This window comes from Cynocephalus volans, chromosome 8, assembly GCF_027409185.1.
Source record: "Cynocephalus volans isolate mCynVol1 chromosome 8, mCynVol1.pri, whole genome shotgun sequence".
Classification (NCBI taxonomy): Eukaryota; Metazoa; Chordata; class Mammalia; order Dermoptera; family Cynocephalidae; genus Cynocephalus; species Cynocephalus volans.
In genome coordinates this window covers 135,527,848-135,544,681 of record NC_084467.1, presented here as the reverse complement: position 1 = coordinate 135,544,681, position 16,834 = coordinate 135,527,848, and the positions used below count along the sequence as shown (strand labels likewise).

At 36.6% G+C, this 16,834-nt stretch overlaps 1 protein-coding gene across 2 annotated transcripts in view; it reads right to left on the bottom strand.

Annotated features, from left to right (window-relative positions):
• Positions 1 to 16,834, bottom strand: part of TDRD5 (tudor domain containing 5) — a 107,900-nt gene that overhangs the window by 9,431 nt on the left and 81,635 nt on the right. For both annotated transcript variants that reach the window (XM_063106407.1, XM_063106408.1), the window contains one exon: positions 5,165 to 5,375. In XM_063106407.1, coding sequence (XP_062962477.1) covers positions 5,165 to 5,375 — 211 coding nt within the window. The remainder of the gene's footprint in view (positions 1 to 5,164; positions 5,376 to 16,834) is intronic.

Sequence of the window (16,834 nt, the reverse complement as noted above, 5' to 3'; positions counted from 1 at the left end):
GCTTTAGGCACAATGAAATCAGAGGGAAAAAAATATAGCACAAATTACCAATATCAGGAATGAGACAGTATACGTCACTACAGATTATACAGATATTAAAATAAGAGAAAAATATGAATAGTTTATGCTAATATATGTTACAGTTTAGATGCTAACAGTTTATGCTAATATATTTTACAGCTTAATTCCCTGTAATAGAATACTACCAAAGTTCATTCAAGAAGAAACTGATAACTGAAATAACCTTGTACCTATTAAAGACATTTGCTAAGACATTCCTATAAAGAAAACTCCAGGTCCAGAGGGCCTTACCGTTGACTTCTACCAAATATTTAAAGAAGAAATAATATCAATTCCACACAAATTCTTTAAGAAAATAGAAGAGGAGGAAATAATTCCCAACTCATTCTATGAGGAAAGCATTCTCTGGATACCAAAACAGACACAAATATAACAAGAAAACTATAGATACATATCCCTCATGAACACAGACATAAAAATTCTTAATAACATTTTAACAAATAGGGCCCAGCATTATATAAAATGATTAGTACAACATGACCAAGAGGGCATTATCCCAGGAATGCAAGGTTGGTTTAACATTTGAATATCAATGTTAATTCATGTTATAAATAGACTATTAAAAAAACAAATAACATGATCATCTTATTGAGATGCATAAAAATCATTTGATAAAATTCAGCACCCATTCATGATAAAAAAAAACTATCAGAAATTGAGGAATAAATTGGAGCTTTCTCAACTGATCAAGGTCATCTACAAAATAGCTACAGCTAACATCATACTTTATTTGTGAAAGACTAAATGCTTACCTACAAAACCAACAAGAAAAAGATACCATTCTCATCTCTTCTATTCAACCTTATATTAGAGGTCTTAACCAGTGCAAGAAAAAGGAAAAAAGGCAAACAGATTTCACAATAATTAAACTTTTTCTCCCCAAAGATGATATGATTATCTATATAGAGAACATCAAAGATGCTATAAAAGAGCTCTTAGAACAAGTGAGTTTAGCAAGATCACAGAATATGACAATATATAAAAGTCAACTGTATTTCTATATACCAGCAACAATCAAAAATTGAAATAAAACACCATATATACACTAAGCATAAAAATACGAAATACTTAGGGATAAATTTAGCAAAAGATGCATAACACCTATACACTGAAAACTACAAAACATTTTTGCTAAAAATTAAAGAAGACTTAAATAAATGTTGAGATATATTATGTTTACAGATCAGAAGACTTAATAGTGTTAAGATGTGACTTCTCCCCAAATTGATTTATAGACTTAAAAAAACAAATAAAACCCTTTTTTCCCCCAAGGCAAAATACAGTACAAATTTACTGACTCCAATCATTCTTAGTCAAGATTTAAGCAAAGTAAACAGACAACAGAATTGGATACAAACAAGCAATGGATTAACATCAGATAGAAATCCTATTCCTAGCAGGCTTTGTGTAGAAATCAACAAGCTAATTCTAAAATTTATGTGGATATCAAAGGACTTACGATAGCCAAAACAATTGGAAAAAGGGGATGGCCAGTTAGCTTACTCAGTAGAGTATGGTGCTGATAACACAAAGGTCAAGGGTTCAGATCCCCATACAGGGCAGCCGTCAAAGAAGAAAAAAAAAAAAAAAAATGGAAAAAGCACAAAGTCGGAAGACTTTTACTATGTGATTTCAAGACTTATTATAAAGACACAGTAATTAAGACAGTTGTAAAAAGGCAGACATATGAACCAATGGAACAAAATAGAAAGTCTAGATATAGATTCTTACAGGTACAGCCTATTGATTTTTGACAAAGGTATCAAGGCAATTTAATGGAGATAGTCTTTTCAACAAATGGCGCTGGGACAACTGGATATTCGGTTGCAAACAAAATAAACATCGATCCTCACATCATATCATATACAAAATTAACCTGAATTGGATCAGAGACCTAAATGTAAGGCCTGGAACTATAAAATTTTTATAAGAAAATGTAGGAGAAAATCTATGTTACTTGGGGTAGGTAAAGATTGCTAAATAGGACACACAAAGCTCAAATTATAAAGAAAAAAAATCACTAAATTAGACTTAATCAGAACGAAAGAATGAAAACTTTTTATCTTCCAAAGCCACTAATAAGAAAATGAAAAGGCAAGCCACAGCCTGGAGGAAATATATATATATATATATATATATATATATATATATATATATATATATATATATATATATATATATATATATATCTGACAAAGTATTTGTGTCCAGAATAAAGAGCTTCTACACATAGATAAGAAGATAACTTAATTTAAAAAAATTAAATACTTGAACTAAAGACGTATGAGTGGCAAATCAGCACATGAAAAGATGGTGAACATCATGGTAAACAGGAAAATGCAAATCAAAACTACAATAATATACCACTACACCACTAGACAGGCAAAATTTAAAAAGATTGACAATATCATTTGTTGGCTAGGATGTGGAGCAATCAGAACTTTTATACCTTACTTGTGGGAATGCAAAATGCTATAGCCACTTTGGAAAACATTTTGGCAGTTTCTTTAAACATGCAGTTAATCATAGAGCCCAGCAAATATACTTCTAATATATACTGAACAGAAATAAAAAGATACAGCTCTACATAAAGAGCTATGTGCAAATGTTCACAGCAGCTTTATTCACAATGGCCAAAATCTGGAAGCAACCCAGATGTCCATTAACTGGTGAACAGATAAACTGTGGTATATCCACACAATTACTCAGCAATAAATAGGGAAAAATTTTTGATACTGGTAACAACACGAATGAAACTCTAAAATATTATGGTAAATGAAAGAAGCCAGACATAAAAACTACGTACTACATGATTCCATTTATATGAAATTCTAGAAAAGGGAAAGTGACATGCCAGATGCCAGCAAGAAGGCAATGGATTGACCATATAGGGGCACAAGGAAACTTCAGGCTGATGAAAATACGAGGTGACTTCAAAAAGTTCATGGAAAAATAGAACTAAAAGATAATATGTGTCTTTCCATAAACTTTTAAAACTACTCTCATAAAATCATAGATCCCTCTGGTGGGACAAATTTCTCTAAGTTTTCCTATCAATGACTAGAAAAAAGTAGTGGTAGTCTCAAAACCTTTGAGGAATTTTTTGCCACAAATATTGGGCGCTTTCATAAGTAAAAGCAAACAAAAATTTAGACTCGTTTGCTAAGAGGAACAGGAAAAAAAAAAAAAAAAAAAGCAGAACACAGACTGGTCACAGAGAAATTCTTTAGAGGACGGTACCAAAGTCAGAACAGCTAAAGTGCTGGGAACTACAGGAGTCAATGGGACAACAAATTAATTTATTTCTCCAGAATCTCATGCAAATCTACATATCTTTATGAAGTCTACCTTTCTTCTTTACTGCAAGTATGAAGGGACTTCAAAAAGTTCATGGAAGACTGGCTAGTTAGCTCAGTTGGTTAGAGCATGGTGTCATAACACCAATGTCAAGTGTTTAGATCCCCATACCAGCCAGCTGCCAAAAAAAAAGTTCATGGAAAAATGGAATTAAAAGATGAAAATAAAAATATAAGCAAGCTTTATTTCTCAACATAGCTCCATCAAGTTCAAGACACTTTTATAAGTGATGACACCAGTCATTTAGCCCATCTCTAAAGAACTGTGGGTCCTGGGAATTGAACCATGTCAATGCAGTCTTTTTTGCATAACTAACTGAAGAAAAATGGGTGATCTTCAAAGATTTTTTAAGATTAGAAAAAAGGAGCCAAATCAGGACTGTAAGACTGAAATCACTAGATGCCTAATGATTTCCCATTGAAACTCTAGCAATATTACCCTTGCCTGATAAGAGGAATGAGCAGGAGCACTGTCATGGTGGTGGACTCTGGTGAAGCTTTCAGAGGCATTTTTTCTGCTAAAGCTTTGGCTAACTTGCTCAAAACATTCTCATAATAAGCAGATGTTATTGTTCTTTGGCTCTCTAGAAAGTCAACAAGCAAAATGCCTTGAGCATCACAAAAAACTGTTGCCATGACCTTTGCTCTTGACCAGTCTGCTTTTGTTTTGACTGGACCACTTGCACCTCTCAGTGACATTGCTTTGTGTTCTGCCTTCAGGATCATAATGATAAAGCCATGTTTCATCTCCTGTCACAATTCCTCAAAGAAATGCTTCAGGATCTTGATCCCACTTGTTTAAAACTTCCATTCAAAGCTCTGCTCTTGTCTGCAACTGATCTGGGTGCAACAGTTTTGGTACCCATTGAGTGGAAACCTTGCTTAACTGTAATTTTTCAGTTAGAACTGTGTAAGCTGAACCAGTTGAGATGTCTGTGGTGTTGGCTACTGTTTCTGCTGCTAACCATTGGTCCTCTTCACAATTAGGGCACAAACAAGATTAATTTTTTCCCCCCAAATTGATGCGGATGGTCTGCTGCTATGACCTTCATCTTCAACATCATCTCATCCATTCTTAAAATGAGTTATCCATTTGTAAACTGCTGATTTCTTTGGGGCACTGTCTCCTTAAACTTTTCATAAGGCATCAATGATTTCGTCATTCTTCCAATCTTCTACCCAAGCTTTACCATAAATTTGATGTTTGTTCTTGCTGCAATTTTAGAGAAATTATGTTGCTCTGATAGGGTCTCTTAAATTGATGTCTAATCCATCTTCGTGCCTCAAACTAGATCCTGTTCAGACATGTTATAACAAGTTAGAAAGAATTTATTTTGCTGCAAAAAAATTTTGAAATCTATGCATAGTTTTTCATAATATGCATCTTCCATGAACTTCTTGAAGACCCCTCCCTCATATTCTATATCATGATTGTGGTGTGTTTATCCCTATATACATTTGTCAAAACTCACAGAACAATACACTTTAAAACTGGCAAATTCTACTCTATATAAATGAGAACCTCCAAAAAAATTGCAGAAAAAAGATAGAATGGCAAAGTTAAAGAGAACAATTGAGCCCCCAAATAAGATGAGGACTTGAGACAAATGCTAAAGTTAGCAATCTTTCAAGGTATATTCTGAAAGAGATAAATGAAGGTTTTTAACATGGCATACCATATTTGTCAATTGTGAGCATGTACAAGAATTACGTAAACCTACCAGAACTAGAGTGTGTTTTCAGAGTGCAGGAATCAACCACTGCAGTAGCTGAACTGAGTACTGCTGTGGATAGCTGAATTTGCTCTGGCTGAGTCTGAATGTCATTAGATTCAAACTGGCTCCCTTCTGCTGACTGCTGTGACTCAGTAAGAGAGATGTAGAACTCTTCCAATTTGGGCAGCGTGGAAGAATCTGAAGACTCCTTTAAATTTGGCTGCTGCAGAATGGGAAAAAAAATGGCAAAAGCATAAAAAGTAACTGTTCGTATAAGAAAAAGAAACTTTTTGTTTCCTTACATACAAAACACATGTGTTTTCATGTCATTAATAAATAAAACAACTCACTTTTAAGAACCTAGACACCCTCTAGACAAAGTCCTTCTCTAACTTAATGAACATCAATTCAAGAAATATTTATTGAACACATATCTTGAGCAAACATGGTACTGAATGCTACTATACACAAGGAAGAGTGGCAGGCGTGAGAGAAATGACATTCACTGAACATTCTTTGCCAGGCATAGTGCTAGGTTATTTGCATGTATTTCTTCATTTAAACATCTGAACCACCATCAGGTAGGTATTGTTACGTCTTCTTTCTCTTCGCATAATGCTCTTTACAGAGAGGTTAAGCTATCCAATGACTACCAGTAAATGGCAAGGTGCATATCTGAACTGAGGCCAGTGTTCTCTGTGCTCCACCACACCACCTCCTAGTAAGATATGATCCCTGTCCCTAAGCAGCTCACAGTCCTCAGATGGGGAAACAGAATATGTACAGCTAGCCATGAAAGAAGACACCTGCATTCTGCAGTCTGAACAAAATGATAGAACACAGAGGAAGGCTCCTCAGAAGTGACAAAACAGAGTTATAAAGAACCAGGGTTTGAGTGAAAAAGATAAAATTCTCAAACACAGACTGAATTTGAGCTAAAGTGAATGGAGTGCCAAATTTTAAACATCAGGAGTCAGATTCTATTTTCTACTTTTGCTGAAGTAGGTACAGTCTATGGTAATTCAACAGCATTTATTTTCTGTGATGTCAACTAGCATTAATATGACTAAAGTGGGTCCCATCAGGACCAAGCTGTAACAACAGAACTAAGTGGCTTATAGTCTGGGATTTGCCTAGAGTAAACTTAAACAGTAGTTGCACAAACAGAAAACTTAGGCTTTTATGTTTTTCAGGTTCCTATGTAATGGACATTTAATACCAGTAAATGTTCCTTCTGCAGCAAAAATCTATAGCATCTCATTTTCAAAGATGGCTGGCATGAATGTGGCTTATATAATTATACAATATACAAATAGCTGTATGTATAACCTTTTTTGGTAGCAAAAATGAAATTCTAAATGTCCAGATGGCTACAGTGGGCCATACAATATGCTACTTCAGGAAACCAAAGATGTGGATTCAAATTTTTGCTTAGATTACCAACACAGCAGCAGGCCCATCCATGCCCACCTGAGCCCTGGAGGGCCCACCCCCTGACTGAGCTGGTGCCCAGGTGAGTTCCTGTCCTGCGCGCCGACCTCTGATGGAGCTGCAGTTCCGCCCACGCCTGCCTGAGCACTAGAGAGGCCCGCCCACCAACCAAACAGGAGCCAAGGTAGCCCACCACACACTCAAGTGCACTGGTACAAGAAGAGTCACCAGCAGAGCCTACAAATAGAGGAGGAAGTCTTTCTCCTCATAATCCACTCCAGAGTAATAGAAGAAACAAATGTCCTACCAGATGACCAAACATCAACAAAAAAATACTAGAATTACAAATAAACAAGAAGATATGACACCACCAAAGGAATATGGAATTCTCAAGTACCAGATCCCATAGAGCAGGAAACCCTTGAGATATCTGAAAATGAATTCTGAGCACTGATCTTAAGAAAACTCAAAGAGATAAGAAAAGAATCAATTAGAGAACACACTGAAAGAAGAAAAAATATCCAGGAATGAAGGAGGAAATTTACAAAGAGATTAATACCTTAAAAAAGAATGTACCTGTATTAGAACTCCTAGAAATAAAGGACTCACTCAATGAAATAAAAAACAGAACAGAAAGCTTGAGCAGCAGGCTAAAGCAAGCAGAAGAAAGCATTTCAGACCCCGAAGATGGTCTTTTTGAAATAACCCAGGTAGACCAAAAAAAGGAAAAAATAATTAAGAAAAATTAAGAGCTAGCAGACAAACAAAAATGCACAAACATCTGAATCATGGGTATTCCAGAAGGGGAGGAGAAAGGAAAAGGCACTGAAAACCTGTTCAAGGAAGTAATAACAGAAAACTTCCCAGGTATAGGGAGAGATGCAAACGTTCAGATCCAGGAAGCCCAAAGATCCCCAAACAGATACAATTCCAAAAGACCTGCTCCCAGACACATTATAATCAATCTGGCAAAACTCAAAAACAACAGAATTCTAAAAGCAGCAAGAGAAAAATGTCAAGTCACCTATAAGAGAGCCCCCTATCAGACTAACAGCAATGATATATTCAAAACACTAAAAGAAAAGAAATTTCCAGCCAAGAATTCTATATTCACCAAAGTTATCCTTCAAAAATGAAAGAGAAATAGGGTATTTCCCAGACAAACAAAAATTATGGTAGTTCACCACCACACAACCAGCCCTGCAAGAAATTCTGTATCTAGAATCTGAAAAATGAGAGTCACTATCAAGGATTCATAAGAAAGAGCAAAACCAGCTGTTAAAACCAACATGCAAATGAGAAAGAGAAAGAAGCTAAATCATGTTACCTCAAAAATCCAATTAACACTGAAGATGAAAAATAAAAGGGGAAGGAACAAATGATATTTAAAATATCTAAACCAAAAACAGTATAATGACAAGAGTAAAGCAATATTTACCAATAACAACCCTAAATGCAAATGGATTAAACCCCCCATTCAAAAGACACAGACTGATTGGATTAAAAAGCTAGACCCAACTATATGCTGTCTTCAAGAGACCCACATCACCTATAAAGACACACACAGACTAAAAGTGAAGGGGTCGAAAAAGATATACCATACAAATGGAAACCAAAAACAAGCAGGAGTAGCTATTCTTATATCGGATAAAATAGACTTCAAACCAAACACCATAAAAAGAGACAATGAAGGCCATTATATAACAATAAAGGGATCTATCCAGTTAGAAGACGTAAGAATCATAAATACATATGTACCCAACACTGGACCACCCAGATATGTAAAGCAAACACTCTTAGACCTAAAAAAAAGAGATAGACTCTAATATGATAATAATGGGTGACTTGAACACCCCTCTCTCAGTATTGGACAGATCTTCCAGGCAACAAATCAACAAAGAAACACAGGATTTAAACTATACCTCAGGTGAATTGGACCTAGCAGACATCTACAGAACATTTCATCCAACAACTACAGAATATACATTCTTCTCATCAGCAAATGGAACATTCTCCAGGATAGACCACATTTTAGGTCACAAATCAAGTCTCAACAAATTTAAAAAACTGAAATCATTTCAAGTATCTTTTCAGACCACAATGGATTAAAACTGGAAACCAAGAATAAGCAAAATTCTGGGAACTGCTCAAGTGCATAGAAACTAAATAACAGACTCCTGTGGGTCCAAGAAAAAAATTAAACAGGAAATGAAATAATTTCTTGAAACTAATGAAAATAAAAATACATCATACCAAAACCAGTAGGCTACTGCAAAAGCTATACTAAGAAGATTATTGCAATAAATGCTTACATCAAAAGAATGGAAAGACTTCAAATAAACAACCTAACACTAGGCCTCAAAGAACTAGAAAAACAACAAACCAATCCTAAAAGAAAGAAAGACTTAAGATCATGGCAGAACTAAATGAAATAGAGATCCAAAAAATGAAACAAAAGATCAATGAAAAAAAATTGGTTTTTTGAGAAGATAAAGTTAAGACAAACCATTAGCTAGGTTAAAAAAGAGAGAGAGAGAGAGAGAGAGAGAGAGAAAGAAGACCCAACAGAAATCAGAAATGAAAAGGGAGACATTACAACCAATACCACAGAAATAAGAATCATTAGGGATTATTATAAACAACTGTACAACAACAAATATGAAAAACTGGACGAAACATAAATTTCTGGACACCTACAAACTACAAAGACTGAACCAAGAAGAAAGAGAGAATCTGAACAGACCAATAACAAGCAAAGACATTGAAGCAGTAATCAACAATCTTCCAACAAAGCCAAGGACTGGATGGCTTTTCAGCTGTATTCTATCAAATCTTTAAGGAAGTATTAATACCACCTCTCTTCAAACTTTTTCAAAAAAAACTGGAATAGAAGCCATTCTTCCAAACTTATTCTATGAGGTCAGCTTCACCCTCATACTAAAACCAGATAAAGATACAACAAAAAAAGAAAATTTTAGACCAATATCCTTAATGAACATAGATGCAAAAATACTCAACAAAATGTTAGCAACCAGAATATGGCAACACTGAAAAAATTATACACCATGATCAAATGGGATTCATCCCAGCGATGTTTGGTTCAACACATTCAAATGAATAAATGTGATACACCTTATCAACAAAACCAAGGACAAAAACTGTATGATTATCTCAATAGATGCAGAAAAAGCATTCGACAAAATTCAACATCTCTTTATGATAAAGACGCTTAGCAAATTAGTTGTAGAAAGAAATTATCTCAACACAATAAAAGCCATTAACAACAAACCAATCACAAATATCATCCTGAATGGGAACAAGACAAGGATGGCCACTCTCACCACTCCTATTTAACATAATATTGGAAGTACTAGCCAGAGCAATCAGGCAAGAGAAAGAAGTAAAGGGCATCCAGATTGGAAAGAATGAAGTCAAACTATCCTTGTTTGTAGATGACAAGATCTTATATATAGAAAAATCATAGACTCTACAAAAAAAACTCTTACAGCTGATTAACAATTTCAGTAATGTTGCAGGATACAAAATCAACATCCAAAAATCAGTAGTGTTTTTATACTCAGTAATGAACTAGCAGAAAATGAAATTAAGAAAGCAAGTCCATTTACCTAGGAATCAATTTAACCAAGGAAGTTAAAGATCTCTAAAATGAGAACTGCAAACCACTACTGAAATAAATTAATGAGGACACAAAAAGATGGAAAGACATTCCATGCTCTTGGATTGGAAGAATTAACTTTGTGAAAATGTCCATACTACCCAAAGCAATCTACAGATTCAATGCAGTCCCCATCAAAATACCAATGACTTTCTTCACAGAAACAGAAAAAGCAATCCTAACATTCATATAGAACAACAAAAGACCCTGAATGGCCAAAGCAATCCTGAGCAAAAAAATAAAGTTTGAGGCATAACACTACCATACTTCAAATTATATTACAAAACTATTGTAACTAAAACAGCATGGTACTGGCATAAAAACAGACACTTGGATCAATGGAATGGAATAGAATAGAAAACCTGGGAATCAACCCACATACTTACACCAAACTGATCTTTGACAAAGGCAACAAGAACACACATTGGGGAAAAGACTGCCTCTTCAAAAAATGGTGCTGGGAAAATTGGACATACATATGCAGAAAAATGAAACTGGACCTGTACCTCTCACCATATACCAAAATCAACTCAAAATAGATTAAAGACTTAAATATAAGACCAAAAACCATAAAATTACTTAAGGAAAGTGTAGGGGAAATACTCTAGGAAGTAAGACTGAGCAAAGACTTTATGAATAAGACCGCAAAAGCACAAGCAACAAAAGAAAAAATAAACAAATGGGATTATATCAAACTGAAAAGCTTCTGCACAGCAAAGGAGACAATCAACACAGCGGAAAGACAACCTACAGAATGAGAGAAAATATTTGCAAACTATACATCTGACAAGGGATTAATATCCACAATATACAAAGAGCTCAAACAACTATACTCAAACAGTAAGAAACCAAATAATCCAATTAAAAAATGGCAAAGGAGATGAATAGACATTTTTCAAAGGAAGACATACAAATGGCCAACAGGTACATGAAACTATGCTGAGCATCACTAGTCATCAGAGAAAGGTAAATCAAAACCACACCAAGACATCATCTCACCCCAGTTAGACTGGCCATTATTAAAAAGAGAATAAAAAATTCTGGAGAGGATGCAGGGAAAGTAAACTCTTCTATACTGTCTGTGGGACTGTAAATTAGCACAGCTATTATGGAAAATAGTATGGAGGCTTCTCAAGCAACTACAGATAGAGCTAACATATGATCCAGCAATCCCACTACTGGGTATATATTGAAAGGAATGGAAATCATGTCAAAGGGATACTAGCACTCCCATGTTCACTGCAGCTCTATTTACAACAGCAAAATTATGGAACCAACCTAAGTATCTATCGACAGACAACTGGATAAGGAAAATGTGGTATATATACAAAATGGAACAATATTCAGCCATAAAAAAGAATGAAATTCTGCCATTTGCAGCAACATGGATGAACCTGGAGAAAATTACATTAAGTGAAACAAGCCACACAAGGAAAGAGAAATACCACATGTTCTCACTCATAACTGGGTGCTAAGAAAGAAGGAAAGAAAGAACTGGGTGCTAAGAAAGAAGAAAAGAAAGAAAAGACCACAACAATATAAAGAACTTACAGAAAGGATACTAGAGATGGGAGGGAGGAAGGAGTTTGGGGAGTGATAGGTCAGGTAAAGGGCATAAAGAAATATCACAATTTGTAATAATGAATATGCTAATAATAATAAACATTTTTTACAAAACCAAATTTTTGCTTAGTTTATGCAACTTACACATGTGCTTTAGTTACCTTTTAAGTTTATCCTCATTTAAAATGAGGCTGAAAATCAATAAACGTGATAAACCACATCAATAAAATCAAAGACAAAGACCATAAGATCACCTCTATAGACACTGAAAAAGCTTTTGACAAAATTCAACATTCGTTCATGATAAAGACTCTCTACAAGTTAGGTACAGATGGAAAGTATCTCAACATAATTAAAGCCATATATGATAAGCCCACTGTCAATATGGAACTAGACAAGAATGCCCATTCTCACCACACCTGTTCAACATAATGTTGGAAGTATTAGCCAGAGCAATCAGAGAGGAGAAGGAGATAAAGGGCATCCAGATTGGAAAAGATGAAGTCAAACTGTCCCTGTTTGCAGATGACATGATCTGATATATCGAACAGCCTAAAGCCTCTACAAAAAAACTCCTAGAGTTGATGAATGATTTCAGCAAAGTTTCAGGATACAAAGTCAACACACAAAAATCAGTAGCATTTCTATAGTCCAACAGTGAACATGAAGAAAAAGAAATCAAGAAAGCTAGCCCATTTACAACAACCACCAAAAAAATAAAATACTTGGGAATAAAGTTAACCAAGGATGCGAAAAATCTCTACAAGGAAAACTACAAACCACTGTTGAGAGAAATTAAAGAGGACACAAGAAGATGGAAAGATATCCCATGCTCTTGGACTGGAAGAATTAACATTGTGAAAATGTCCATACTACCCAAAGTGATCTACAGATTCAATGCAATCCCCATCAAAATTCAAATGACATTTTTCTCTGAGATGGAAAAAGCTATCTAGACATTCATATGGAATGACAAAAGACCACGCACAGCCAAAGCAATCCTGAGCAAAAAAAAATAAAGCTGGAGGCATAACACTACCTGACTTCATATTACAAAGCTATAATAACAAAAACAGCATGGTACTGGCATAAAAACATACACACAGATCAATGGAACAGAATAGAGAACCCAGAAATTAACCCATATGCCTACAGCCATCTGATCTTTGACAAAGGCAGCGCGTCTACATACTGGGGAAGAGACTGCCTTTTCAACAAATGGTGCTGGGAAAACTGGAAAATCATAAGTAGGAGAATGAAACTAGACCTGTATCTTTCACTGTATACCGAAATCCACTCAAAATGGATTAAAGAATTAAATATACACCCTCAAACAATAAAACTCCTTAAAGAAAACATAGGGGAAACACTCTAGGAAATAGGAGTGGGTACAGAATTCATGAATAAGACCCAAAAAGCACAGGCAACTAAAGGTAAAATAAACAAATGGGATTATATCAAACTAAAAAGCTTCTGCACAGCAAAAGAAACAATCAACAGAGTAAAAAGCAATCAACAGAGTGGGAGAAAATATTTGCTAAATATACATCTGACAAAATATTAATATCCAGAATATACAAGGAACTGAAAAAATTTTACAACAAAAAAACAAATAACCCAATTAAAAAATGGGCAAGGGAGCTGAACAGACATTTCTCAAAGGAAGATATACAAATGGCCAACAGACACATGAAAAAGTGCTCAATATCACTCAGCATTCTGGAAATGCAAATCAAAACCACACTGAGATAACACCCACTCCAGTTAGGATGGCTAATATCCAAAAGACTGAATGATAAATGCTGGCGAAGTTGTGGAGAAAAAGGAGCCCTCATACATTGTTGGTGGGACTGCAAAATGGTGCAGCCTTTATGGAAAATGGTTTGGAGGTTCCTCAAACAATTGATCTACCATATGACCCATCTATTCCACTCTGGGAATATTCCTAGAGAAATGGAAGTCATCATGTTGAAGGGACACCTGTACTTCAATATTTACTGCAGCACTATTTACAATAGCCAAGAGTTGGAACCAGCCCAAATGTCTATCATCAGATGAGTGGATATGGAAAATGTGGTATATCTATGCAATGGAATTCTACTCTGCTATAAAAAAGAATGAAATACTACCATTCGTAGTAACATGGATGAACTTAGAAAAAATTAAGTGAAATAAGTCAGGCACGGAAAGAGAAATACCACATGTTCTCACTTATTTGGGGGAGCTAAAAATAAACGAATAAATAAATTTATGTGGAGCCTCAGTTTCAAGGATCGGAAATAAAAAAAGCAGTGTACATCTCTTGGTCAAACAGGGGCGGAGGGCAGAGAAGAAAACACAACAATCATAATTCCTTGAACTTGTTAAGACAAGCGAACAGATATGTTGATGGGCGGGGGAAGAGGAATCGGCAAAGGGACATGAAAATCAACTACATTGTGTATTGATAATGTAAAAAAAAATAAATTAAAAAAAATAAAATGAGGCTGAGTGTCAGTGAGTTCTTTCAAAGTTACAATGATAATTAAGTAAATAAATATATATTAATATCATAAACTTTTAAAGCCAGAAAAACCATTAGTCCAAATCAGTCTTTGCAGATGAGCAAACTCAGGTCCCAAAAGGTAACTTGTTCAAATTTATAAGTTTAGCTACTGGTCAAGATAGTGGAATAAATGGTCCCCAGCATCACTCCCACAAATCAACCAATTTATAATATTAAACAGCAATGACAGCCGAGCGGGGGCCACCAGAACACAGATGCAAAAATACCCCTTAGGGGAAGAGGAGGAGAGACCTATGGAATTCACAAAGGCAGAAGAAGCCACAATGAGAGAAAGAAAGGATTGCTCACACCATTTTGAGCCTCAGCCACTTTAAGGCTGGAGCTAGTGAGAACACGGAGCAAGAGCTGGCAAAAGAGCCACAGCTGTGCCCTTCCTGTGAAGTTACTTGGAAGCGGCAGGGGAGAAGAGGGCCTTCGCCCCCAGGCCAACAAGACCACTAATAGCATCCCCGTGGACACACATAAGCGCAAGTAGCCACAGACAACAGGAAAAAGGAACCACTCAGAGGCCAGTGAGTCATCACAAGGGACTGGCGCATGGCCCGCCCTATGGAAATGTTTGGAGTGTGGGCAGTGGGGGAGACGGGCCCACCAGGGGAACATTGGGGCATAGCACGGACAGCTGATCTGTCTCCAATCAGCACAGGACCAGTTAGTGGAGACTGGTCAGGAATACAGAACTGCAGGGGGTGCAGTATGCTGAAAAGACTCAGGCCCAGACCAGAGTTTCCATGCAACCCAGGTGTACCAGACCTCATGGGACTCAGAAATATATACAAGGTCAACCATTAAAACCTGAATTGCAAAAAAAGCCTTCCCCAGGGAATCAGCAGCAAGGCAGCGATTTAGCTCAAGTGCAGGTCCCCACAGGAAGTTCCCCCATTTTGGAAGTAAGCAAAGGACAACAAATTAGTTCCAGTGCAGAGTTTAAGTGGTGGGGGTAGCTAATAATCAAACATTAACTGAAAGAAAAACTAAAATACTCACAGATCAGAGACAAAGTTTGATATTAACTAGTAAAGGCCTAACACCACCAAAGAACACCTGTAAAACCTAGAAGGACTGGAAGCCTCCTGGGCTCCCAAGCTGAGGCAGTGGGGGACCAAGGGCCCCAGCCACACCCCGCCTGACATCTGCAACTAACCCAGCAATGACCACCAAGCCACAACAGGAAGCACCCCAGGTCCTGAGCTGGGGCAGTGGGGGGCCAAGGGCCTCATCCATGCCTCCCCAACATCCGCAACCAGCCCAGTGACAACTTCTGAGCTGCCACAGGAAACACCCCAGGCTCCTGAGCCAGGGCTGTGGGGGGCCAAGGGCTTCAGCCACACACCCCTGACATCTGCATCCAGCCCAGAGATGATCCAGCTGCCACTGGAAGCCCCCTGGTCTCTCCTGCACAATGAGGTGGGGCTATGGGCCTCAATCACATCCTCCTTTCCATCCTTTCCACCTTATTTCCCCTCCCTTTTCCCTTCTCCTTGTCCCCCCAAACTGCTCTTCAACATCTCAGAATGAGGAATGGATCCAGGGGAACCTGAACCCAGCCACGACAAGGTAAGCAACACACCAAAACCACTATTTTCACATGGGTAGCCCACCACAGCCACCACAATTGCCATGGCTGCTACAAAAGTGGCTAGTCTCTATAGCAGTAGTCACAGCCACTGTGCAGATGGCATGCTGGACTTGCAACTGCATTGACACAAGGAGGAGTACCAGGAGAGACCAATTAAAAAAAAAAAAAAAAAAGAAAAGGTCCTTTCTTTCCACAAAGCACTCTCCAGTTGTAATAGAAGCAGCATTTGATTTACAATAACAGGGGAGGACTTGATCACACCTGTCTCAGTACTGGACAGATCATCTAGGCAACAAACCAATGTAGGAACAGTTAATCTATCAGATGGAGAGAACAAATCTATGGTTATTAGGAGAGACAGAGGGGGGAAGGGAGGAGACTGGATAAGTGGCATAAAGAATAAGTATGATTTGTAACAATGAATATGCTAACAAAAAAAAAATTTGCAAGTTTAATCAGAGGTAAAGAATAGGTCCTAAGATTACAGAACTCCCAGATCAGTGGTTTTTATACTATGTATGCCGTGCTGCCTATTTTCAATTGTTTAATTTCAATCAAAATCAGAAACAAATTTTTAAAAGCTGTATCTTTTTTCTTTCTTGACAAATGATTTAATAAATATGCATTGTTAAAACATATTTAAGATGCATTCTGATAGTTTTTCACTCTACAAAAAAGAACATAGGTGAATGCTTTCTAAATTTGTATGACATTCTGAAAGCAAATACCTGTAGTCAATTTAAGCACTTAATTGAAAAATAAGTCTCTTCTTCCAAACAGTAATTTAGAGCCTTGCTACTCAAAGTATTGTTCACCAATCAGCAGCCATCAGCATAACCTGGAAGCTTGCTGGACGTGAAGAACTTT